The following is a 27,928-nucleotide window of genomic DNA, read 5'->3' as shown; positions in this document are numbered from 1 at the left end:
GTCCTGCCCCTCCCCCGTCCTAGCTCTGCGGCCGCGCTCCAGGCCGGTTGCTCCACCCCCCACCCCAACTCCCAGGAGTGTGGACTCCACGACCCTGTCCTCGGTCCTGTCCGCGCGGAAGCAGCCCGGGACTGCGCAGTGCCCCACGTGCCGGTGAGCGACCCCGGACATGCAGTCCCCAGGTCCCCTTCCGGAGCGGGGCTGAGCGGTGGCGCCATAGCTTGAGCCCGGCCTGACAGGGAGGGGAGGCCGCCGGAATGCCGGGCCGCAGCAGGAACTGGCGGCGCTCGGGGCTTGTAATCTAGGTGTTGTGTCACCTCTTACGAGGCCCAGCCAAGGAGCTCCGGGCTGCGGCCCGAGCCCAGCCTCTGGGTTGCCTCTAGGCCCTCACACTTTGAGCACCAGGTGGCCCCCTTGGTTTTGCTGTTGAAGAATTTTCTTGCTGTGTTGCTGGGATCTTATTTTTCAGCTTTACAGAGTAGGCTTTGTGCTAGGTGTTGGTTATGGAGCTTTTTAAAGGCGCTGGTTTCCCTCGTTCTCAAGCCCTTTCAGAACTAAAACCAGTGTCTACACAGAAGATCAGGAGCCATTTAAATTGGATGGAGTGCTGTGATCTATTTTTTTCTCTCCAAACTGAATCTGATATCCATGTTGGCTTTCAGTAAAGTAAGGAACCGCTGTTATAACAGAGAGATGGAGAAAAAGGGTCTAGCACTCATTTTTTAAACCACTGAGTCTCCAAGAATAAATAAAAGTGGTTAAACTTGTGAGTTTGCTAAGGAAAAATCTAGCAGAGAAAGCAGGGGATTCCTGGTTTCTGACAAAGTCTGTTATGTTTGTCCAAACATCTACCTAAAGCAGAATCAATCAGGTCAGCTGTTAGATTAGGACAGAAAACAGGCCCAAACGGAGAGCTACCTGAGTTTGTCTTTCTGTGTTTTTTCTCCCAACGCGCTCCAGTAAGGTATATCTTAAAGCCTGTCTATATTGACTGAGATCCCAGACAGTGTATCTCTGAGGCTGAAAGGTTCCCTTAAAGCCTTGCTGGTAAGGCCCAATGATCCCAGTATATCTGGTGTTCTGCATAGACCCCAAGGTCACAGTGTGTGTGGACAGTGATGTTAATTCTTCCCTGATCTACCTGTGGCTGGCAGGTGTTGATTTGACTGGAGTATTGTGTCACTGAGCCAAATTAAGACAGTGATTAAGTCGCAAATCATTTGTGGTTTTGCATTTAAATGAGTAGTGATTTTTATACATACATAGATTGTTTTTTGAAATAGTGAAAATCTCATTTTACAGTTTTGTTTGTATACTGTTTGTATAGATTTTTTATTCTCTTTGAGTACAACAAGTAGATGGAATGGAATTTTTTTAATCTTTGTATTTGTTTTGGATATATTCATGGGGTACACGTGCAATTTGCTACATTGATACACGACATCCTGGTGAAGTCAGAGCCCTCAGTGCATCCATCACTGGAGCAACACACATTGTACCCACCAAGCAACCTCCCATCAGCCATGTCAAGTTTAGAAAGTAAAATTTTCTTCATACTATAGGATGAATTGACTTATTTGAAATATCTGTTTTGTTAAGTGAGAATTTTTGAAAGAAATACTATCTGTATGATGTTTGTAAACGATTTTTAGGAACTGAGAAAAGATACCAAATTGAGAAAGAGTACAATTATGTTATTGTTAAGTTTTGCTTTTTATTAACTGTTTCTCGGAATATAAGCAGGAAAGTATCAGCAGGGTGTATCATATGACTATTAAGTTCTTTTCAGCTTTAAAATTGTATGACCTTAAGTATAATGTTACTTCATTATCTACCTGCAGAAGTTCTTTTTGTGTAGGCACTAGTACTAATTATTTATTTCTACTTAGATTTTACATCTGTATTTAAATTTCCCCATGTTATTTTGCTACTTTTATCCTGAAATTTTAAAGTTAGTGTTCTAAATTTTGCTGCTTTGTAGTGGTAAATTATATGTAACATTGTGGAATGTTGGCTTTATAACTTTAACTCTGTCAACTGTTGAATGAAAAAAACCTGCATGATTTTGAATTTTTAGGGCTTTTTATTGTTGTTGCAAGTTTAAATGTTTAAAGCAAGAAATCTAAGGATGAAAAGGAGTGTTGATCGTATTTATCACTAAGGTGCATGAATTTTCAGAGGCTGAAACACACAACTTTGAAGTTACCTGGTGATATACATTAAATACCTAGTTATTGTCTACACAAAGCAATTTTTGCCTTTAGTGCCAACTAGTTAAAAGGTAGAATGTATTTTTATTTTACTCTAAGAAAAATGAAACCTGCATGTTTCTTTTCAGAGAACCTGCAGAGGCAGACTTCTGTCAAATGTTAATATTTTGAAAGCCCATTCTCATTATAAGCATGATAGGATATCATTTCATATTATTTGGTTTACAAAAAACACTTCTGGACTCTGGTAAATGGATTTCTTGTTTCAGACATTATTTTGATTAGATATAATCTTAATCCAAAAGACAGTTTGAATATTCTCTTAAAGTTTGTTCTGTAAACCAAAAATAAAATTCTGAGCCCCCCAACTGACTGAATGGACCCCCACTTCTCTGTCAAGGGCATTCCAAAGTAAACCTAAAAAAGTAGTTTGGGCCATGATGAAAAGGCAGGGGAGGGGATTAAACATGCCTCATTATACCTTTCTCCCTTTGGAATTCAAACACAACAGAGCAGCATTAATCAAAACAAGAGATCTTAAGACTAACAAAACAGTATCTTTGTAGCAATAAGACATCAAATCTCAACCTGACTCCAATATACATCACTTGACAGATAGCAGGTCTTGAAAGAAATCAAAATATCTTACCCCAAAAACATATTTCTTTGAAATGGCCTTGCAAAGCTGTCTCTTGTGGGGAAGATCCACATTCTCTACAGAATACCCTTTCCTTTCCAGATCTTTTCCTAATCCAGCAGAGATTTAACTAAGAGCCTGGAATACTTGAGGGTGTTAAAAGAGATACTTAGAATCTGTTCTCTCTGAAGCCAGCTACCTGGAAGCATCCTCTACATAAAAAGAATGATGGCTTCCACAACCTCCTCCCTTTGTCTTAATTTCAAACATTTCTTTCTGCTGACTTCAGCTCCTCAGGTAGAGTTTCACCCTTTTCAAACAATTGCCATTAGGAAATCTTTAAATCCACCTATGTACCTATGACCTGGACACCCCCTAGCCTCCCACACCCACTTCAAAATGTCCTGCCTTTCTGTGCTGAACCAATGTATACCTTACATGTATTGATTTATACCTCTGCCTGTAATTTCTGTCTCTCTAAAATGTATAAATCAAGCTGTAACCCAACTACATTGAGGTCATTTTTCTAGGACCTCTTGAGACTGTGCCTCAGGCCTTGGTCACTCATATTTGGCTCAGAATAAATCCCTTCAGATATTTTACAGAGTTTGACTCTTGCTTGATTGTTCTAAGTTAATTAGTATAAATATCTCATAGGGTTCTTGAATATATTCTTTTCCCTGAAGTTTACTGTAAGATATTTATTTTTCTGTAGACATGGGAAAGTCTCTTTCTCATTTGCCTTTGCATTCAAGCAAAGAAGATGCTTATGATGGAGTCACATCTGAAAATATGAGGAATGGATTGGTTAATAGTGAAGTCCATAATGAAGACGGAAGAAATGGAGATGTCTCTCAGTTTCCATATGTGGAATTTACAGGAAGAGATAGTGTCACCTGCCCTACTTGTCAGGGAACAGGAAGAATTCCTAGGGGTATGTGTTATTGCGTTGTTTTCCCTTTAAACAATGATTTCAGGTATTTGCTCAAATATTATAAAAACTATGGGTCTAAGCAACCACCTGTTTTAGAAGACTTAGAATTAAAGTTGAAACATCAGTTGTCTTCGAGTAAAAAGATGCAAAAGAAACAAACAAAAAATATTAATTAAGGTTCCTAAAGTATTAAGGAAAACAACCTTACTACCTCCAGTATTTTTTCTTTCCCACCTACTATTATAGCAGATATTCACTGTCTGGCAAATGAAAACTTTTAGTCCTATTTGGCATTTATAGGGATGACATCATAGTTACTTTGCTACTTTGCTATATCAGATGTTAGAAGCAATTTAAGTAATTCGTTGACCTAATTTTAGTTTTTTTCAGAGATGAGGTCTCACTATTGTTGGCCAGGTTGGTATTGAACTCCTGGCCTCAAGCAGTTCTCCCATCTCAGCCTCCCAGGGTGCTGGAATTATACCAGTAAGCCACCATGTCCAGCCAGAATATGTAAGGAAGCTTATTCTTTCATGTTATTTTAAAAACTTTATTTTTAATAGTAAAGATGGAGTTGGAGTTCCCCATGTTTACCAGGATGGTGTCAAATTCTTGCACTCAAGGGATCATCCAGCCTTGGCCTCCCAAAGTATCAGAACTATAGCTGTGAACCACCACGCCTGGCTAACCTAATATTTTTAATTCATTCTCTAAGAAGAAGAATAAGATGGCTATGCCCTAATCAGTCATTTCTAAAAGAAACTCTATGAAGAGGATGGTATGTAAAAATGAGCCAAATTGGAAAAAAAAAATTATTTGTGATATATCACAGGGGAAGGCAGAAGGAAATAATCCCTATGTGGTGCTTACAAGTTATTTTAGGCGCAGTGGCAATAAGCAGAAAAAATAAAGATACCTTATCCTGTTCTCATTATATTCTTGGTGAAATTCGATATGTGACCTTGGAGACACCTTAGGGAAGGAGGACAAAATGCAAGTATGCAGTATACCAGATTTTCAGAAATGCTTTTGGTTGGAATTGAAGTTTACATTTGTGTTAGCCTTTGAGTATGATGGTTTTATCTTCAGAGGATAGTAGCTGTTTGAGAATAAAATAATTACTGTAGTTGAAGGGATTAATGCACCAGGCTCGGAGATGGAGGAATACTGGTTTAACAGTCTGGTTACATTTTTGAGTTATAACCAGTAAACTTTTTTGGCCACCTTGATACAGAGTATGGAAAGTAGGAAATCAAGGTTGATTCCAAAGTTTTTTTGTTTTTCGTCTGAGCAACTTAGAGAATGTAGTAGCAGTTTATTAAAATGGAAAACAAGGATTTGAGTGTATATGTCACAGGAGAGTTCAGGAGCTCCAGTTTAGACATATGTATTTGGAGATGCTTATTTGACGTGCAAGTGGATATGTTCAGTAGGCTGTTAGTTATCATAAGGGTTAGGAATTCAAGGGCAAGGCCCAGCCTCAAGTTATCAATTTATAGATGACACTTAGAGCTCACCTGAATGACAGTCCCAAGCTAGTTGGTGCAGATAGCAAGATGAGACCCTGGCACTGAATCCTGATACACTGTAGCATATCAAGGTCAGTGAAAGAATTAACAAAGGATCCTGAGAAAGAACAGCCAGAATGAGAGGAGGAAATCACTTTGTCTGGTATCATGGAAGGTAAGTGAAGAAGGTGTACCAAGGAGGAAAGAGTGACCAACGTCAGTTGCTACTGATAGATTGCGTAATGTGAAGACTGAGAGCTGGCCAATTGGGTTTGCTGATACGGAGGTCACAGGAGAGTTTTAAAGAGCAGTTTTGGTAAATGCATGTGTAGCATGTATAGAGTAGGCTCAAGCGTGCATAGATGTTATATATAGAGAAAACAGATTTTCTGAGGAGTTTAACTCCATAGAATAGAAAGAGCGGTGGTAGTTGGAAGGGGCTCTGAGGTCAGGAGAGGGATTTTTTTTTATAAGATGGAGTGAATAATAGATGTTTGTATGCTGATGAGAATTATCTGCAGAGAAAACATTGGTAATTCCGGAGATAAGAGATTTATGAAAGCAATGTCCTTGAATAGATAAAAGGGCAGATCTAGTACACAAATCTAAGCAAACAGCTGCTCTTTTTTCTATAAAAGTTAAGTTGTAAGCATGGGTAGTTTATTCTTGGTAATAAGAGAGAAGATAAAGTATGGACAGAGAAGCAGAAAGGTGGACAGACCTGATAATAGAAGCTTGTGGAAATTCTCTTCTGTTTATCACGTAATGAACTAAGAATTAGGATAATGAAGGAGATACTGAAGATTTGAAGAGAGGGTTGAAGTTATAAAATTGTGGTCTTAAAGAGGCAGATTCAGAGTATGAATGTGGGAAATGTAGTATGATTGTTGACATCCTTAAGTGCTATTTGAGATGAGTCATCAAAAATGAAACCAGTGAGTATAGTTGTGTGTTTCTGCCTGTCTATGTTTAGCTGCGCTGATACATGCATAGGAGCAGAGGGTTGGTTTTAAGTAGGGTTGTAGTTTTAGCCAAATGAATACCACTAAACAAGGCGATATATATAAACACACAAAGATACAAATATTTATATTATATGTATTTGTATAATTATATATGTGTGTGATGGGGGAGCACAGATGATAGGAAGAGTATAGAAGTGTCAGGGGGAAGAGCATTTTAGAAGGCTTTTGAAGAGAATTTGACTATCTGGTACCTTAATAGTTAATATGATTAGCCAACTTCTATTAAGATTATAAAATTGGCATTTAAAGGTCCATTTATCCATTAAAGCTTATGCATATAGCTCAACCCAAGAAAGAAAGAAATGGATTTTGAAGTGACTTTAATGTGGATTGGGGTGAGACCTGAAAGGGCCCTGAAAGGCTCATTATGTAGGGGGCTCTTAAAACTTGAGACTTCTACTTCAAAAGCTGGTTTTGGTTTTGAAGTGGGACAATGTAAGAACCTCTGCAATGATAGAGGTTCCGGGAATGGGAGATAACAGTATGTTTCTCATTCTATCATCTGGACAACCAAATAGCAGTCTTAATGGACAACAGTGAAGCTGAAGGAGGGCATGGTAAATTCAGCTCTCTGAAAGCTGGGACTTGTTAGACTTTTTTCAGTGGAAGAAAGTAATAGAGCTCTCATTTGTCATACCTTTTTTTTATAGTAGATATGACAAAATACACTGTCTTCTCTAGAACTTCTGCTGGGTAATTTCTGAAGACTTAGAGAGCAGTTTACTAAAGAGATGAGCACCAGATGATATTCTGGTCTTTCCAAACCAGATTATGATAGGGAGCTATTATATTTTTAATTAATCGTAGTAATTTCTAAACCTACTTCTTTCACATTTAGGGCAAGAAAACCAACTGGTGGCATTGATTCCATATAGTGATCAGAGATTAAGGCCAAGAAGAACGTAAGTGATTCTAAGAATATGTCAGTGTTTTATGTTTTATTTTTGTATTTTTTCAAATTACATATAAATAATTTGAAACTATTAAAAGGAAAAATGCTGTCACGCTGTTAACGTATGCCATCATATGCTTCGTATCCTTAATCAGACAAGCAAAAAAGGAATTTCTGGTTGGGGTCAAGTCTTGAAAGCAGTGTGGTATCTTTATCTTCTCAAATCTATTGAAGTAGATCTAGAATAGCAGTAGGAAACACACACACACATGCAATTTTCATTAAAAATTGGATGATAAGGTGTCCTTCACAACCCCAGAATAAAAACTGGTTTTTAAACAAGATGATAGAAGGAACCCAAACTGACTTAGCAGCTGCGTGGAGGTGGTGAAGGAAAGCAAAAAGAGAGCTCCTAAGCATCCTATGAGTCCGGATCCACAAAGCAAATACTCTGTCCCAAAAGAAGAGAACCCTCAGCAAATACTTCCAAGAACTATCTGTTAAAATGAGAAGATTCTGCATGCTCTAGCTTGGACAAAGTGCAAAAAGACCACAGAGGTCTATTAAGCATCTTTGAGAAGAAGAAACTGGACCACCCTACATCTTTAGACCTTAGGAAATATCAAAACAAAAAATCTTGCAAAAGGATACAGATACATATTCTCAAGAAAAATGTTGTTGAGTAGAATCCAATTTATATAGGACAAGAGTTAGGAATAAAGGAGAGAACAGATTATTCAGATATTATGGAGATCATCTCAAAACTGTGGAGATAAATATACATGGAGGCCATGTTTTCAGATACTTTGTTTATCAACAGAGGATGGAACCCTTCAACAGTAAAACTAGCAAAGCAACACTGGCATAGTCCATCACCAAAAATGGAACATTTTCTTAAAAATACAAAAGCTCTTCTCATTTAAACATGAGTAACTGGAAAGGATTGCAATAAAGCATTACACAAATATACTTTTTAAGAAGTTGAAGAAAGTAAGTGGAACAAAATGCTGATGATAAAGGCTCATGAGAAGAGCAGATGAACACTTTAATACTGTAGAAGCCAGAACAGGACAGCATAAGGCAGAGATTGAGAAGCTCAGAAATGAGATAACTAAACAATGAGAGTATGTGAAATCAATTTACAGACCTCTGGAAAGAATTAGGAAAAAAAAAACATTTCCACAACTGGAAGAACACAAATACAAATACATTGGAAATGCAGTAAGAGAAGTAGAGCACAAACAGAAAGAATGAAAACATACACAACAAATTAATGTAAAGGATTTGAGAGAAAACGTGTAAGAGTCAAAGAAAACTGAGTATGTATGTAATTGGAGTGTGTGAAGAAGCCAACCATAGGAACAGAACTGAAGAAATAAATGCAAAACATTAAATCAAAAACAGAGACCTACATATTGAAACACACCACAATCCTGAAAATCATCAACTCATTTTAGTGAAATTCTTCAACTTTAAGGTTAAGGAAACAACAACAACAAAACTCCTAAATACCCAGGCAAAAGGATCAATTAATTTAAAAAGGTCAGAAAATTGGATTAACATACTACTACTTATTGACCACAGTGCCTCAAACAAAAAAGCAGTGGAGTGACGTATTTAATAATCAGGAAAATAAAATGAACCAAGGATTTTATAAACAGTCATTCTGACTCTTTATTACAAAATGTATAGACAGATATGAGTATGAAGGAAATTAGGATATCCCTTTATAACCTAAAAGTGGGAGAAGTTTTTCATCTATGATTTTGAATGCAGAAAAGGTAAATTGGATGAGATAAACTTAGAGGATGAAGACAAAACCTTAACTGAAATCAAAATACAAATAGCAAACTGGGAAGTAATGTTTACAAATCATATCACAGACAGAGGGACAGTACTCTATAAAGAGCCTCAGAATTTGAGAAGGAAAAGGCCAACCTCCACAGCAAAGCAGAAGCTATGAATAGCTAGTTCACAAAAAAGAAATGCAAATGACCTTTAAACATCTGAAAAGATGTTCAATCTTGCTTGTAATATAAATGCAAATTAACACTACATGTAGATGCCAATTCCATTAGATTGGCAAAAATCCAAAATGTTGACAACATACTTTGTTGGCAGTACTGACTGAAAACAAGTATATTCACTCCTTATTAGTGAATGGGAATTTGTAATTATTTGCCAAATTACATCTGCATTTACTTTTTGGTTCAGGAATCCTACTTTGAAAAAATTTATTCTAAAAATAGTTGTCAAGTATAGTAAAGGGTATTTGCACAAATTATTTATTGTGCCAATGTTTGCAGAAGCAAACACTGGAAACAATGTAAATACCAATAATAGACGACTGATAGAATAAGATACTACATGTACACAATAGTCCAATGGAATGAGAACTGTATTTTACTGCAGTATGATATTGTGAAAACACAACACTCACACTTACACACATATACACACAAACAGACAAACAATAGGATAAACAAAAAACTAATAAAATTGATTCCCCTCTGACTTGGGGAAGAAATTTGGAAGAGGGAGTGGATATGTATGTATATGTGTGTTTCTATCTATGTACATATATTTTACATCACATAAAAAGTGAAAATTTAAAGTAACTGCCAAAAATTGAGACAAAAAACCAGTATTCTAACTGTAGATCAAGTTTGTGACACTAAGGAAACTGAAATAATTATTTTAAGTGACTTGAAAATATTACGTTATGACTGTAAATGTCTAGTAAGTTGTGTTCCAGATGGCAAAGAGAACCACAACAAATTTTAAACTGAACTTAGTAGTTGCAGTGTTAGGAGTACCTTTGGTGTAGTTTGCAAATTTTATATGTAAAGTAAATAAGAAATTATGTAAATGTCTTTAGGGAACAAGATTTTTAGCAGTAAGTGCAAAGAGATACAAAATCAAAGAAACTGGATTTTCCACTTTCGACCAAAATGGAATAATGCCTGAAATACTCCCACCTGAAATCACTAAAAAACTGGACATATATAGTAAACAGTATTTTCAGACAGTGGACATCAGCCAGCATAGTTCAGTGATTCCTGAGAAAACAAAAACAAAGCAGATAAGCCCTATGATTGCACCAGCAAGCTTTATGATTGTACTTGCTTACTGTCTGAGAATGTTCCAGGCTGCAGTACAAGGTAAGGAGCCAACCCAGACAGAGCTCAGTGGTCTCCCTGAATTGAGGAGATGGAGCTGGGAGTCCAGAAAGCCAAGATGACTAGAGTTTGCAGGGCTGAGTACCAGATGGTAGAGAGCTGCAGAGGGTGCTCTTAAGTCTGCAGCTGTTTCCTGATCAACATATATGTGTGAGGAACATATATGAGGCTGAGGAAAGACCACTCAGTAGAAACAGGGAATAGTCCTCAGAGCTCACACAAGGCCAGAAACAGTTGTTTCTCAATTTGTAATAAAATTATAATATTTTGAGAACAACTTTGGGTCTTTATTTCTTCAAAAATTGTGTGAGTTGTGGTGAGATTATCAGAAAATTATAGTTATCAGTTGCTTTTGTCTGTATACTTTAGCTGTATCATTTAATCCTCAAACATGAATTGTAAAGAGGAAGAAGAAGAAACTGTGTTAAATACTGAGGGCAGGAAATGGCAAAAATGGAATTCTAACTTAATTGCCAATATACCACACAACTTTCATAACCATCAGCACCTTAAACTCCCAGGATTTGGTTGCTATCGCCAGAGCCCTAAGAAAAATCATTATTCATGAACTTTGTAATGAAGATATATATTGTCAGTCAACCAGCCAGTTTTTCAATTTGGAATGAAATACTACATGGAATGTTGTTTTATTGTCCCACCAGGTTCAACAGTACTTGCTTGTTATGGCTACAAACATGGTAGAGTAATTTAGAACCTGATTTATTTATTCACAACTAGGGCTGATTTAGGTCAAAAGCACTAAATAGATTACGATGAGTTCACACACCAATAATTAAAACACGAAAGTGTAGAAAAATCCAACAAAGTTCAGATTTTTATTATGATGATTTTAAACTCTTATACCTTTTTATGGTATATTGGAGGTACCAAAATTTTGGCATATTGTAGGTACTGAAACATGTTTAATGCCTTTTTATGGCATATTATAGGTATTAAAGACATGTTTAAATTTCCTATTAGGTAATCCAGTGGGGAGCACTACCCTACTCAGTTTGAGAGAGTCCAAAATAAGTGAGTGGGAACTGCTTTGTTTGCTCAGGACAACAGTAAGGACTTAGTAGCAGTGACTTAGCAAATTTGTGTTTGCTTGTTTTGTTAATAAACCAGTTTGCTTTCTTTTTACATTGGGCAACTTAAAATACACAGAAATATTTATATAATATCTGCAGGAGGCACATTCATAGCTGTTGTAATGCATACAAAGATTAAATCCATCAAAGCATTTAGAAAGGACTTGGTGGTGAAGAGAGAATGGAAGAAACAATAAAATGAAAAATTTTTGTATGACAAGTATGTAAGGAAAATAGGAAGTAATTGGCATGCAAGACTCAGAAACCAAAAAGGACATTGTGGCCATCCGTTAGAGGGCTTGTATATTAGGGAGAAGAGGAAGTCGTTATTTGAAACTGGTTTTGAGGTTAACCTTGAACAGAGGAAATTTTTATCTACAAAGATGAGAAAGAGCAAGAAATAGAAGAAATGCATTTCAGGAGAGTTAGAAGAATGGCAAAGGCATGTAAGGTTTAGTTTTTTTCCTTGTCTTAAACCTGCATACTATCTCTTTTCTTGATTTAAAAAAAATCTAACACCTTCAAAGCAGAGTTGATCAATGTAAAGTCAGTATTTTTAAAACTGAGTACATAAGTATTTTGAGGTGAGGATACTCAAAAAAAGACTGATCACAGTAAGAATCATTGATGAGGCATGTGGTTATGTCATTATTTTTTTATATTTTAAAAATATCCAGGATGTGCAAGTTTGTTACATAGGTAAACGTGTGCCATGGTGGTTTGCTGTACCTATCAATCCATCCCCTAGGTACTAAGCCCAGCATACATTAGCTATTTTTCCTAATGTTCTCTCTCCCTCATCATTATTATTTTTAATGATGAGCAGTTGCTTTAGGGGATCATGTAATGGCAAAACTCACATGTGAAAATTCTGCTTCAGTGAATTCAGAGGGAGTTTTGCAATGTTTATTTGTATGAAGCTCCTGAGCTTGATTCTAATGTCAAAACCGCTCTGGCAGTCACTAGAGTAAATATTCTGTTGATTTTAAGCCCAAAATCTCAGTCTCCAAAAATGTTATTTCTTTTTTTTTTTTTTTCCATGGAGCCTTGCTCTGTCACCCAACCTGGAGTGCAGTCGGGTCACTGCAACCTCCAACTCCTGGATTCAAGCATTGCTCCTGCCTCAGCCTTCTGAATAGCTGGGATTAAAGACGCACACCCCCACACCCAGCTCATTTTTGTATTTTTAGTAGAGATGGAGTTTCACCATGTTGGTCAGGCTGGTCTTGAACTCCTGACCTTGTGATCCGCCTGCCTCAGCCTCCCAAAGTGCTGGGATTATAGGTATGAGCCACCGTGCCGATCCAGTCTCATCTTTTAAGGAGAACATCTTAGCACTCAATAGATTGAGACACAACTATACCCAATACTTTCAGATGTGAAAATTTGGTAACGTTTAGTGTCTTACACATGTTGCTGTTGATATATGGGGGAAATTGAACATATCTTCTCTAATTTTTCATTATATAATTTTTGATGCACATGTAATTAAATACTCTCTTTTCCTTTTCAGAAAGCTGTATGTGATGGCTTCTGTGTTTGTCTGTCTGCTCCTTTCCGGATTGGCTGTGTTTTTCCTTTTCCCTCGCTCCATCGACGTAAAATACATTGGTGTAAAATCAGCATATGTTAGTTATGATGTTCAGAAACGTACAATATATTTAAATATCACAGTAAGTATAAATTTATATGAAAAATGTTTAACTTCATTCTTTTGTCCTACTAAGAAGCACCTTTGTCCCTATTGAGAAGGTATTTGTTAAATGTGACACTGGTCAGTGTGCTTTCTGTAAGCCTTTGCTGTATTGACTTTCTCTACCATTTCTGGTTGTGCTAAAAATAGCAATAATAAATACTGGCAATTCTCTATATACAGAATCATTTAGCATTTGAAATTAAAGAAAAAAGGTACCACATTTTAGTTTTCAACATTTGACTCGGAATAACTTCTAGCAAAGTGTTGACATAGTTGATTTGATAGGTTTTATAAAGGTAACATTTTCATTTCATTGTATTTGGCGAAATACATTTTTTGCCATCTTTCACAGAGCATTCCTTTATCAGGTTTAAAGATGAAATACAAATGACTAGTTTCTCTTTTGTAAATTAGCGTATGTGAAAATGCCCTGTGTGTTTCTCAGGATATTGTTTTTGAAAGGTCTGTCTAGCTTTGCCACTCATGAAAACAAAACAAAAACCTCAAAGAGGTCTTCCACCTGTTTTACATGTTAACGTTTGTTTGAGCATGGTTTGCTAACTATTGAATTAGGAAAAGGGATGATATATACTGGCCAGCCAAGAGATCTATCTGTGTGACAGTGATCTGCCGGGACGAGTGACAGTTGTTTTTTCTTGCAAAGGTGCGCGGTATGGCTAAGGGTGAGGTAGAGATGTCTGTGGTGGTGGCTGGGAATAGGGAGGTTTGTTGGGACAGCGAGTGAAACAGAATGGTATGTTAAAGTGGAACTGCTACTTAATTACAGAGAAAAAATAACTTTCATGGATCCATGTATCCTTATTGCTTCCTATCAAAAGTTGCCAGTTTAAGGTCTTTTTCTTTAAAAACAACAATACGGGGGAAAAAATATGTACGTGTATATATGTATATACATATGAATATATATGTATATACATACATACACGTACATATTTTTTTTATTCATATATATATATGAATAAAACATTTATGACATTGCTAATTGTAAATTGTTTCATACCACTGGGGAATTATTGGGTATTTTCTCACTTAGCCCGTTGGAACATGGAACATATTTTCTTTTTCGTACAATGTTTAAAACATAGGCCAGGCTTTTTTTTTAGCCTATCTCCAAAGCCTTTTTTAGTGTCAAATACCATAAATATGTACTAATAAATAATAAAAAACCATGTGACATTTTCTTTTAAATACCAGAAAGTATAATTAAATGTGATTATACTCTTTGTTTTAAATAATTATGCAGAAATCCTGACATCTTAGAATACTGCCACGTAATTAAACTGAAACAGACTGAACATGAAATGAAAAATAGGATTATTATTTGGATGAAGATTAACTTTAACTAGACAGATAAGAGGCTGAATTTTCTGTACATTGTCTTTCAGTATTTTGAAAATGGGACTGTTTTGCTTTCTTAAAATGAGTAGTATAATTAGTTGTACTACTTTTTAGTAACATTTGTCTTTCTACTTATGAAAATATTTAATTTTCATTATATGACATTTGAAAACTCCCATTATGTATAAAGATTTTTATGTCTACCTGGTTCAAACTATTAGCGTATACCTTTATTTATGAACAATGGACATACATTTACAAATATAATCAAACATTCTCACATGTTAAAGGATGCACACACACACCCATTCACATATACACAAATGCACATTTCACCTGAGATCACAGTACATTTTCCTATGTTACATGGTCTTGTGTTGTCTTTTACATGATCGCATTATAATTTATTCACCATTTTCTTAATGGATGTTTAATTTTGCTGTTACAAATATTCAGAAAACATCTTGTGCTTAAATTTTGTTTCCATTTCTGTTTATTTCTTTCGGATAAATTTCTGAAAGTACATTTGCCAATTAAAGATCATAGGTAGTTTAGGGCCATTGTTAGTAATTGTTGTGTTCTGTTTTCATCTTTTAAATTAAATGTTTTCTCACTACTCTGGGCAACAAAATGTCTGACCTTTATTACTGCATTTTTATTTATTCTGTCTTATTTTTTATTCGTCTTAATTCTCATAGGTATTTTTATTCTCCACTGTTTTACATCATCAGTCCCTTAAATATTCTAATGAAACTTAGTACAGAAAAAGACATTTATCAGCATAATTTTGCATGTACAGAGACTTCCAAGATTCTTCTAAATCAATCCTTGGTCTTATTTGAAGATCCACTGACCTCAAATTAACAGTCTCTTTCCTATCTTGTCTAGAAATGAAATTAACATGGGAATTAAGAACCAAGTAGAGGAAATATTTATATATTTAGATAAGGGTACTATGTTTGAGACCTTTTTTGAAATTTCTTTACATTTGTGACTATACCAGTGTAAAGGACTGCATAAATGGAATCATGTATTTGCTGACTCTAGCATACTCTTTTTATCCTTTTTACTAAAACTGCTTTCTCTCCTTCAACTCATCCCATATTGCATCTTTGTATATCTTTCTCCATATTCATATTAATATATTAACATTTACATATACACTCACATATTCAGCTTAATAAAAATCATTATTTTTAAAAATATAATTTAGTATTTATGTGCATCTTGGTTTTCACATTTGTTAACACCTTGTAAAAATCTTTTCTAATTATCTGGCTTAATTGATTCTCTTTGATGTCTTCATAATATTACATATAAGGACTTAATATAATTTATTCGTTCCGTTTATGAAACAGAATTCGTTTTATTGTCAGGTTTTTTTTTCCAATTGCAAATAACACTGTCATTAGCATTCTAATGTTTTTATTTCTGTGGAATAGTTGCTTAGAGATAGGATTGCTACATCAAAGTCTATGCTTATTTTAATCTATATTACTAAATTACTCATCAAAATGGCTGTAACACTTCACATATTTGCTAGCAATATAAAAATATACCTTTTATCCATATTCCTGCCAAGAATAGAATTTGTTGCTTTCTAGAAATTCTATTAGTTTTAGAAATTTAAAGCAGTATTGCATTTTTATTTAAATTACCTTTTTTCTGACTATAAATGAATTTGAGCACTGTAAAATATTTCTCAGTCATTTAGCTTTTTACTTTTTTATGTATATCCTTTGTTCTTTTTTTGTTTCCTCTTAGAGTTTTGTCTTTTTCAATTTCTAAGGGCTCTATTCATATTATAGATTATAAACCGATGCTTACAAATATTCTAATTTAGTGTCTACTGATATTATTTATGATACCTTTTGATATGACTGTTTTAGATCATTTCTATATCTGTCATTTTTTGATTAAACATTTTAAAATTTTTTAATGACTGTTTTCTAAATTACTTTGAGGCAGTAGTTGTAAATTAGAAAACTAGAAGGTTATCCTAGATATTAGTTGTTACTTAAGCATAGGAATGATGCAACCACATTTCTCTCAAACCAACAAGACTTGAATCTACCCCATTTCTTTTTCATAGAGAGCTAATGTAAATCTCTACTACTGTATAAGTTTAAATAGCAGTTTGTTTTAAACAAAAAAGATTATTTTAGGTACTATTGAACATTTTAAATGATTATTTTTGTATTTAACAGAATAGGAAATAGCTTATTAATGTAGTTTGTGGAGACATGTATATATACTTTTAAAAATGTAGATTAAATCTTAAAATTATTTGTATCGAACATTCACTAAGGCCATACATACATTTGCTACCATTCATTCGTCCATATTCTGAAACTACATTTTTCTGTTGTTTTTTTTAATGCTGAGTCATATGTTTATTCTAGGCCTATTACATACGTAGTAGTCATGCATAAAAGTAAATAATTGGTTTAATTTTCTTTCACATTTTGTTAATACTATCTTTTCCTTAATAATGAAGCATAGCCACAGTTGAAGTTACTTCCTTTAAATACATATTTATATGTTTGTTTTTAGCTAATTTGTACATTTTCTGTCTTCTTTTTTTGTAGAACACACTAAACATAACGAACAATAACTATTATTCTGTCGAAGTTGAAAACATCACTGCCCAAGTTCAATTTTCAAAAACAGTTATTGGAAAGGCACGCTTAAACAACATAACCACTATTGGTCCACTTGATATGAAACAAGTAAGTATCATGAAATATTTTGGAGGAGTTAAATGAATCTCAACTTTGTATATCATATAACTTGAAGAAGCTGGGGGATTTCCCCAAAAAACTTGATTTAGAAATGTGTCTGCTGGGCACAGTGGTTCATGTACCATGGGAGGCTGAGCCAGGTGGACTACTTGAGCCCAGGAATTTGAGACCAGTTTGGGCAACGTGGTGAAATCTCGTCTCTACAAAAAATACAAAAATAGGCTGAATGTGGTAGTGTGCACCTGCCGTCTCACCTACTGGGGAGGCTGAGGTAGGAGGATTACTTGAGCCCAGTAGATCTAGGCTTGCAGGCCATGATTGCACCACTGCACTCAAAACTGGGTGACACAGTGAGATCCTGTCTCAAAAAAAAAAGGAAGAAAAGAAATGTGTCTTATAAACATATAAGATGATATCTTTGAGAATCAAGCTTGTAAAGGGAAAAATTTCTAATTCTTTGAAGTTATTAAGTATATCTGAAATATTTGATGTTTTCATCCTTATCTCTATTGATTTTTTTTCTCCTTTTTTTGCCTTTCAGATTGATTACACAGTACCTACTGTTATAGCAGAGGAAATGAGTTATATGTAGTAAGTTCTGATTTGTATTCACTTTTTATTATCAAATAATGAAGTGTGTAGAATAAAGTATAAAGACTACACATATTTTTAAATTTCCACAGTCAGAAAGAGTACATTATGGAGTATTTTTTCTAGCTTCTGGTCCTCTCTGTTCTCTCTTTTTCAACATATATAATATTTATGTGTGTGTGTGTGCGTGTGTGTGTGTGTGTGTGTGTATGAATATATATATATATATACATACACACATACTTTTTAAATTTATGTTTCAGGATTAGGGTCATATATACTTTGTTACTTTATTTTTAGTTACTATGTTATAAAAAGCATATTCTTAAACAGTCTTGTGTTTGTTGCTATTTTAGTATGGGGACTGAAAATGCTAATGATTATTGGTTTGCTTATTGGTTTGAAGTTCTGAAGTTTTTACAATGGGTCTAAATGATTATTTACTCTTTTTAGGTAAAAATAATCATCGTTAATTAATTTTATCAATTATTTAAGAATTATAATTATAAATTTTATCATCTTTTGAATAAGCTTATTTATAGAATTTTAGGATACATAACCTGTTTATAAAAATTCAGAAAAGCAAAATATTTAAGTAATTTATAGCCTGCATTTAAACAACTCTGCAATTGCAGTGATATGAGTACATACATGTTTTTCAAATAGGAAGTCATGAATATATCATTGTTCGAAGTATACAAAATGTTCAACCAACAAATGCTTACTATATAATCTTAGATAGCATCCTTGTTAGCTTTAATCTAAGGAAAATTTTAAATTTATAATGTATTAACTTGTATTTTTTCACAATTTAATTTCTTTAACAGTGATTTCTGTACTCTGATATCCATCAAAGTGCATAATATAGTACTCATGATGCAGTAAGTATCAATTTGTTTTGAAAGAGATATTTCTTATTAAAATTTTAGATTGATGACACTGACTTATAATATACACAATATCTTTATAAATGCCACCTCAGTTGGGTTTTAAGCCTTACAAGAGTACTATGAGGTCAAGTAATTTTCACCCACTTTAAAAATTAGGAAATGGTTGCTCAGAGAAGTAGCGAAAGGCTACATGACTTCTAAATAGTGAATCTGGTTATCACAAGAGTTCCGAAAAATGAAAAGAAAAGAGCGAACTGAGTCTCACATCCAATTCCTTACTCCCTTAATAAATAGTCATTAACTGTAATAAGGAGATATTAGTGGTTTGTATAAATTGGGTGTTATCTAAGCCGATAAAACACTGTTGGTTACAGGTTTGGTATTTTGACCATTAGCTGATGTTTGATTAACCTTTTTTCTACAGTGAGAGAACCATGGTCACTTTTAAGCATACAATGAACTTTTTTATTTTTAACAGAAGATAATTGTTTTAAAATATTACACTTATTACGTGTAATTATATCGATAGGGCTCGCTCAGCTATCATTTTTGTTGTCTATTGGGGAATATTCCTTAAGAGGTCTCTGTGCACAACATTCAGTTATCATTAATCAGATCTCTTCTGGGAGAGAATTTTTATGTGTAAAAGTAGTCTCACTATGGAAAAACTTCTAATATAACTGTTAAATGTTTCTCCCCACTTACTTTATTTTTAGAGTTACTGTGACAACAACATACTTTGGCCACTCTGAACAGATATCCCAGGAGAGGTATCAGTATGTCGACTGTGGAAGAAACACAACTTATCAGTTGGGGCAGTCTGAGTATTTAAATGTACTTCAGCCACAACAGTAAAAACTGTAAGAGATGGATTTAAAGAAGAAATATCTATTGATATTTCCTATACTCTCAATGAAGAGATATTTCCTAATAGGAGATCTTAAATTGAACAAACCTAAAGTTTACACTTCTATTTTAAGAGTACAGTTAAAAATATGTGGACCTTCAGTTCTTGTAACTCTCCACTCTGTGTTAATGATGTATTTGTACAAGGATCTTTTACTTGAATCTGAAGTTACTGGTTGATTTCCTTCTGCAGCCTATCCCCTACAGGGAAAAGCTGAGACTTCTCCTATAGGACAATAGTTATTTAAAAGTCATAGCTGAAGTCACTACTGAAAACATAATTTTGGTGATGAACATAATTTGAGAAACTTAATTTCTGAATGTTTTTATAGAAAATTATTAAAAGTCTATTATTCATGGAAGACTTTTAAAGAATAACCTTTTTTCCTGTTTTATAAATTCCCATTGTTATATGGTAGTATTTCAGCTACAAAATATTTTAGCTTTTAGCTAAAGATTTATAGCTTTTCATTTGTTGAAGCTAATCATCTGCATGTTTTGTGACTTATTTCAAGTTAGTGATTGCCTAACACTTATAAGCCAAAATAATTTTTGCAAAATTCCACACCTAAAATTTTTCACACATTTTTCTGTATTACAGTGTTGTGAAATCTGTATGTGATCTTCAGACATTATCATTTAATGTACAATACTGTAAATAAACTGTGCATGGCTTTCGTACAGCTTTAGTAAATGTCAAATAAAGTGGTACAGATTTATTAAAACAAGTTTCTCATAAAAATATAATAAATAGGAAAATAAAATTCAGAAACCCACAGAATGGGAATAGGTTCCAATTACATGTTGGATCTGGCATGTAAAATAAATTTGAAATCAAATGTTTTGATGCTCCATTTTTTTATGTTGCTTTTCATACTAAAGAATGGTGTAGACATGTTTTACAACTGTTAGGTACCCAGTTATCAATTTTATGACTGTTTCAGATGAGGAAATTATTTCTTTTGACAGAAATTGTTCAAGAAATCCTGTCATTAAATGATGCTGGCTATATCAAAATAAAGCCTATTTAGAAACCTAATCACTTTCCACATCATTTGGAATATGATGCCTCTAGTAGTTACTTTTTTATAGTTTTCTACTTTTGGTTTTGATTTTATTTAAAATTGTTTTCAAATATAGATTATTGACTTCAGCGTTTTATATTTTCAGTATCATTTTTCTTTCTTTTTTTTTTTTGTCTTTTTACTTACCAAGTTCTAGGGACATTTAAAATATATATCACTAAGTGTAAGAGTGATTATGATACCAAAAATGTAGGTGGGTGTAGATTAATTTCTTTCTATTTTCTAGTAATAGAAATCAGGTTTCCCTTTCCCCATCCCTAAGTGCCTAACTTAGGTCTGAAACAGCCTGTTTATCAGTCTGACTCTCTCAACCATAAAACGTAGCTGCATTTGTTTAATTCTGCCTTTAAACACATTCGTGTTTCCCCTTATTTGTCATATTATTTTCTCCAACTTTTCCTGAGTGAATCTTAAATGAGTCAAATGTGTGTGTGGGTGTGTTTTTTTAACTAATCTTTCCTTAATTCATTGCTACCTCAAACCATTCTTACTATTAAACCCAAATCAATTATTTAAGTTCATTATGACCTTTCTAGTAAAAGAAAAAAAATCGTTTTCATTTTTCTTCTATGTTTTCTGACTACAATTTTCATTAATACTGCATACTTCTCTGATACATTGATTGTATTTTTTATATCTTTCTCATTTTCTCATTTTGACATGATCTATGTCTATGTATAATGTAGGTCCCATTTTGTCTCAAAATTTTTTATTATGTGACTTCAAAAATCACCTGTATCCATAGTAGGGCTTCCAAATTTGCTTTCCTATATGTGAACAGTCATCTGTCTGCTTTCACATTTATCTAGTTAACTACAATTTTACTAAAATGAGTAAATTTACACATTTAGTGACTGGGTAAATTAAAAAAAAATGTTAAAGACATTTTATCATATCCTTTCTATTAGGTGCCCACCCTGTCCTCATGTCCCATTTACTTCATTATCACCATTCATTTCTCCAGAATTATCTTTTAGATATGCTCATATATAAATCACTCCTTGTTTTCTTGCTTGTGTCTTTTAACCTTGGAAAACTACATTGTGTAAATTAAACAGATTTTTCTCATGATCTGAGCTTCTTAGATCTTATTAGAATACATACTCAGTTATCTCCTGAAAAGGATGGAAAGTAGAAGAAACATTTGCTTTTAGTCACTTAGGTTTGAATCTTTTTTCTTCATCTTTTGAGTTAAAATTTTTAAACTGCATCTAGTTTCAGTGGAGTTTGAGTCAAAAAAAAAAAGAATTTGAAACAAGTAAAAAGGTAGAAGAGAAATATAAGATGGCATGTGACTACTTTCAGAGAGAGTTAAGTAACTGTCAGAATAAGTCTGGAACAAAACAGGTTGTAAATTAATAGAACTATAAATACACATTCAGGTGAAGCATACGTATAGCCATAAAAAATCTAGAAAGAGTGAGTAAGGCTTTTAGCTTTTCGTTGGTCAATGTCCAATGTGCTTTCTTCCAAGGGAATAGGATAGGTATCAGTAAACTTTCTAACCTGCTCTCAGACCTTATTTAGAGGACACAACAAAGGTATGTTACAGAAATTTTTCTGATACTTCCTGGACCAACTTTTTTTTAAACTATACCCTAGTAGACTAGTCATTCTAATAAAATTGAATACTCTGGCAAACATCTGTATGTTGATAGCATGTTGGCCCTTTTTAGAGTCCTTTCCTATGTTTTTATGATTTTCCACAGTCCCATGAGTCAAACAAAGTAGGGTGATTGGCTTCTTATTTTTTATAAAAGGAAGTAAAGGCATGAAGAATTTGAAGGACTGGCGGAAGATCACATACTTAGTAAGTAGTATAATTGGAGCCAGACCTAGTTTCTCTGTCTCCCATATCTGTGTTCTATCATTTAAAATATATATTGGAAATCCCTGCTGACTCAGATTGTTATGATTAAAAATTAGAGGAAAAGTTCAAATACTATTGACAATAATACTGATACTGCTGGGCTAAGATTTTGGTAGCATTAAGTTACTTTCTAAAATATTTTAAATGGAGAAAGAACACTTGTAAAATGCTTTGGAATATAATCTGTAGCTTAATTTTCTGTTAAAATTTAGTGCCTCTTCATCATTCCAATAAAGACTGATCCATTGTCTGAGGAAATTATTTGTGAATAATAGAGATTAATGTATTTGAGATATGAAATAAGAATAGTATAAAAATGTTAGATACCACATAAATTGCTTGAAATTACTAAACCATCTTTATTATGGAACATGTAAATGACTGTATTTATTTGTGTACAGTTTTTCTGTGCCTTTTTTGTTTAGACCAATGAAGCAATTATTTTCTCTGAAAGTATCATGACAGTAAAATATAGCACACTTCAGATTGTCTGATTTACAGTTTGGAAAGAACATTGCAATGTTCAAACTGGTAAGGGATGACCATCAAAAACACAATTAAAGTAACATATAGGAGACTTGAAACTTTTGCCTAATCCTTTATGGTTCTTAGCCTTATTAGTGTGATATAATTCTAGATATTTTCTTGCAGGACATTTGCCCAACTCTCCCCAACTCCATTTTGTTTGTCTTTTAAAGCTCTTAGAATAAACAGTTCTTTATATAATAGTTATATTTTAAGAAAATAGGTACTTTTTAAAAGATGTAAAATTTTAAATTTACAAATACATATGCGTCTTTGACAAGCAATATGAATTGAATTTCAAGTTATTAGGGTTGTAAGCAAGATTTTTAGCTCACATCTGGAAGCAGCAACTACTTGGTTCAAGTACATATAACAGTAATTAGTTTTATTTCTTCTCCCTTTTTTATAAAATCAGGTTTCAGGTGAGATGCTTATCTTAGACTACTTTGTTTTAGGAAAAATTTTACATATTTGAGATGGTGGAGTAAAAAGACTGCTAAACATTTCTTTTAAAAAATTATTTTTACATTACAACAATATATTTATGGTGAATTTACATCAAAAATTTAACTTCTGTATCTCAGATCTACTTATTTTAAAGTGAAAATTTCATTTGTCAGCTGAAATTTGTAACTAGAACTAACATTTGTGTATTTTTGTGCTGAGTCAGAATACAGATTTCACAGTGGATTTTTGAAGTTTGACCTTAAATTGGATAAAATCAAGTGATCAGTTACTAAAGAGATAAAAATGGTAATTTCCATTTTTAAAACTAATTTGTGTTTGTAATTCTTTATCAAGTGTTTATCACAGACTCTAAATTGAAAAATATCGTATGATCTATATTTGACCATAAAAGTGTTCCATAAATTAATTTAACAAATATATGGCAAATCTTTCATAACTAACTCTAAGTCTTCTAAAAGGGAGCCATTACCTTCTGTTTAATTACATTAATTGAAATGTGTTTAAGTGATATGATTTCAGCATACTTTGTATATTAAAAAAAAAGGATTCGTATTGGGCCAATGGCCAAAAGGTAATATTACTACCATGTAGACTGTTATAGTTCAAATTGTCCCACTTCCCCCAGAATTTTAGAAACTAGAAGTCTGGGAGATACTATATCAGCTGTAGTTGGATAATTCCAAGTGCTGATCGTACTATTCCTCTTTTTTATTATTGTGTCAGATGAAACAAATGCCAGGTTCCAAAAGATGCAGATTTTTATCATATAATGATTTTAGGCATAAATTATCAACAAGCCATGCCTTGTATGTTTTGTCTTGTATTTATCTTTAGAACTAAACTATGAACGAGTTTCGAAAATGATTTGACATGCTTGCACACTTGATCTACTTGGTCAGATATTTGAATGATGGTATTACCTAGATTTTAATCTTTGATTCTAATTATATAATAAATATAACACAGAATGTGAAAATAGGTTTGGGCACTTACTGTTTATACTATATAGTGGCCTCCATCATGACACACTTACTACATTTATGAATTGAGCAGTTCTGTAATTGTAATTATTTTGCTGTTCATGTAACAAAACATGCTTATGATAGTAGCAAACAAATAGAAATGTCCCCAAAATGCTATTTTTTTAATTGAGTTGTAACTGTTACTCTTGTAATTGTGTATGACACAATAAAATTTGTAAAAAAAAATTTAGCATGAAAAATAAAATTTGTATCACTCATGTATTTTGGCTACACTTTTGAAATTTCCTTGACATAAACAAATCAGTGTATATATTGAAAATCTTTTAGCTTTAATCTCTTCAATCCGTATAGTCCTTATCTGAACTCCACTTTAGCATTATTTTTGATTTATTTTTTTCTACCAACTTAACTTCCAATCAGTGCTCAAGTTTCATTCATTTTACCTCTGTAATGTCTCTGGAATTTATCTCATAGGTGAAATTTCTCTTTCTATTATAGACATACCTTGGAGATATTGCAGGTTGGTTCCACACCATGTCAATGAAGTGATAACATAATAAAGCAAGTCACACACATTTTTTTGGTTTCCCAGTACATATGAAAGTTATGTTTACATCATACTATAGTCTATTAGTGTGCAATGGCATTATGTCAAAAAACACAATGTATATGTAGGTTGGGTGCAGTGGCTCACTCCTGTAATCCCTGCACTTTCAGAGGCCAAGGTGGGAGGAATGTCTGAGCCCAGAACTTCAAGACCAAACTGTTCAACATGGCGAGACCCCATATAAAACACACACACACACACACACACACACACACAATTGCTTAAAAAATGTTAATGATCATCTACGTGTTCAGAAGTTTGTACTCCTTTTGCTGGTAGAGGATCTTGCCTGGATGTTGTTTGCTGACAGATTCATGCAGTGGTTCCTGAAGTTGGGGTGGCTATGGCAATTTCTTAAGATAACAATGAAATGTATCACATCTATTACCTTGTCCTTTCATGAAAGATTTCTCTAGCATGTGATGCAGCTTGATAACATTTTACCAATGGTGGGGCTTTTTTCAAAATTGGAGCCAGTCCTCTCAAACCCTGCCTTTGCTTTATCAACAGTGTTTAAATAATTTTCTAAATTATTTATTGTCATTTCAGCAATGGTCTCAGCATCTTCACCAAGAGTAGATTCCATCTCAAGAAACCACTTTCTTTGCTCATTTTTAAGAAACAATTCCTCATCTGTTCAAGTTTTGTCATGAAGTTGTAACAATTCAGTCATATCTACAGATTCTGTTACTAAATTTTAGTTCCCTTGGTATTTCCACATCTGCTGTGACTTCCTTCACTGAAGTCATGAACCCCTCAAAGTTATCCATGAGAGCTGAAATCAACCTCTTTCAAATTCCTGTTAATGTTTATATTTAGACCACCTCCCCATATCACAAATATTCTTTAATGGCATCCAGAATGGCAAATCTTTTCCAGAAGGTTTCTATTTACTTTGCCCAGATTTGTCAGAGGAATCACCACCTATGAGAGCTATGGTCTTACAAAATGTATTTCTTATACAGTAAAATTCAAAAGTCAAATTTACACCCTGATCGATGGCTGCAGAATGTATGTTAAGAGGCATGAAAACATTAATCTCCTTGTACATCATCAGCTGTTGGGTAACCAGGTACGTGGTCAATAAGCCCTGATATTTTGAAAGGAATTTTTTTTTCTAAGCAACAGGTCTCAACAGTGGGCTTAAAATATTCAGTGAAACATGCTGTAAACAGATGTACTGTCACCCAGACTGTTCCATTTACTGAGCACATGCAGAGTAGGTAAAGTTTTAAGGGCCCAAGGATTTTCCGGATGGCAAATGAGCATTGGCTTCAACTTAAAATTACCAGCTACATTCACTACTAAAAAGAGTCAGCTTGTCCTTTAAAGATTTAAAGGTAAGCAATGACTTCTCTTTAGCTATGAAAGTCCTAGATGGCACCTTTTTGTAAAAGAAGGTTTTTGTATCTACATTGAAAATATGTTGTTTAGTGTAACCACTTTCATCAGGGATTTTAACTGGATATTCTGGATAATTTACTGCAGTTTCTCCATCAGCACTTGTTGCTTCACCTTGTAGTTCCCTCATCTCTCTCAGCCTTCATAGAATTGAAGTTTTAGGGCCTTGCTCAGGATTAGGCTCTCACTTAGGGAGTGTTCTGGCTGGTTTGATCTTCTATCCAGACCACTAAAATGTTCCCCTATCAGCAATAAGGTTGTTTCATTTTCTTATCATTCATGTGTTTTCAGTTACTTATAGTACACTTTTCAATTACTTATAGTAAGGAAACAGCACTTTTAATTTCCTTCAAGAACTTTTCCTTTGCATTCACAACTTGTCCAAGAGACCTAGCTGTCAGCCTATCTTGGCTTTCCAAGATAGTCCTTAGTGAGAAACACTTGATCACAAAGTATAATTATTTCTAGCTTTTGATTGAAAGTGCGAGATACATGATATTCCTTTTACTTTAACACTTAGAGGCCATTGCAGGATTATTAATTGGCCTAATTTCAATGTTATTTTGTCTCAAGGAGAGGGAGGTATGGAACAGCTGGTTGGTAGAGCAGTCCAAACCTATAGTTTTTTCAATTACATTCACTGCCCTACATGGGTATGATTCATATAAAAACATTAAAGATCACTGATTAAAGATTATTATAACAGAATTAATAATAATGGAAAAGTTTGAAATACTGCAAAATTTACCAAAATGCAAGAGACATGAAATGAGAACATGCTGTTGGAAAAATGGCATTCATAGACTTGGCACAGGATCGCAAGAAACCAATTTATCAAAACTACAATATCTGCAAAGCACAGTAAAAGGAGGTATGTCTTAACTTCTTTTTTTTTTTTTTTAACTGAAAAAAGCCCAAGTTCTTACTCTGGTTTTGAGAACCTTTCATTACCTGGCTATAATCTCAATTCACAATCATTGCTTATTGCCCTTTACCTATGTCCCAACCAAATAGAGATATTTCTCATTGGAAACAGTTCATTCCTTTATCCCTTTGCTGATTCTGTTCCTTTTCTTCAGAAAAGTATTTGTCCCTGTTTTTTATCCCACAGTCCTATCTTTTCCAATGCCTACTTCATGCCCAACGTGTCTCTACTTGTCTCCCTCTAAACTTCCTCAAACACTTGGTGAATTTTTTGTTTTTTTCTGAATGTTTACTTTTATGGGAATTGCCCAGTCATAAAGTTAGAACACAAGTTTTTAACTCAACTTTGTTTTGAACTCAAAACCTGTGTTACTTTGTTTTGTCAACTTTTTTATTCAAACAATTT

The 27,928-nt window shown here is 33.8% G+C and overlaps 1 protein-coding gene across 1 annotated transcript; it reads left to right on the top strand.

Annotated features, from left to right (window-relative positions):
• On the top strand, positions 1-24,851 carry TMEM106B (transmembrane protein 106B). Its single transcript, XM_003733582.6, has 8 exons — positions 1-153; positions 3,563-3,781; positions 7,153-7,216; positions 12,990-13,149; positions 17,120-17,260; positions 17,814-17,863; positions 18,691-18,744; positions 19,470-24,851. Exons 2-8 carry the CDS (start codon positions 3,565-3,567, stop codon positions 19,606-19,608), a joined length of 825 nt encoding a protein of 274 aa, XP_003733630.1. The 5' UTR covers positions 1-153; positions 3,563-3,564; the 3' UTR covers positions 19,609-24,851.
• The last annotated feature ends 3,077 nt before the right edge of the window (positions 24,852-27,928 follow it).

This window comes from Callithrix jacchus, chromosome 11, assembly GCF_049354715.1.
Source record: "Callithrix jacchus isolate 240 chromosome 11, calJac240_pri, whole genome shotgun sequence".
In the NCBI taxonomy this organism is placed as follows: domain Eukaryota; kingdom Metazoa; phylum Chordata; class Mammalia; order Primates; family Cebidae; genus Callithrix; species Callithrix jacchus.
This window is presented reverse-complemented; position numbering and strand designations above follow the sequence as displayed.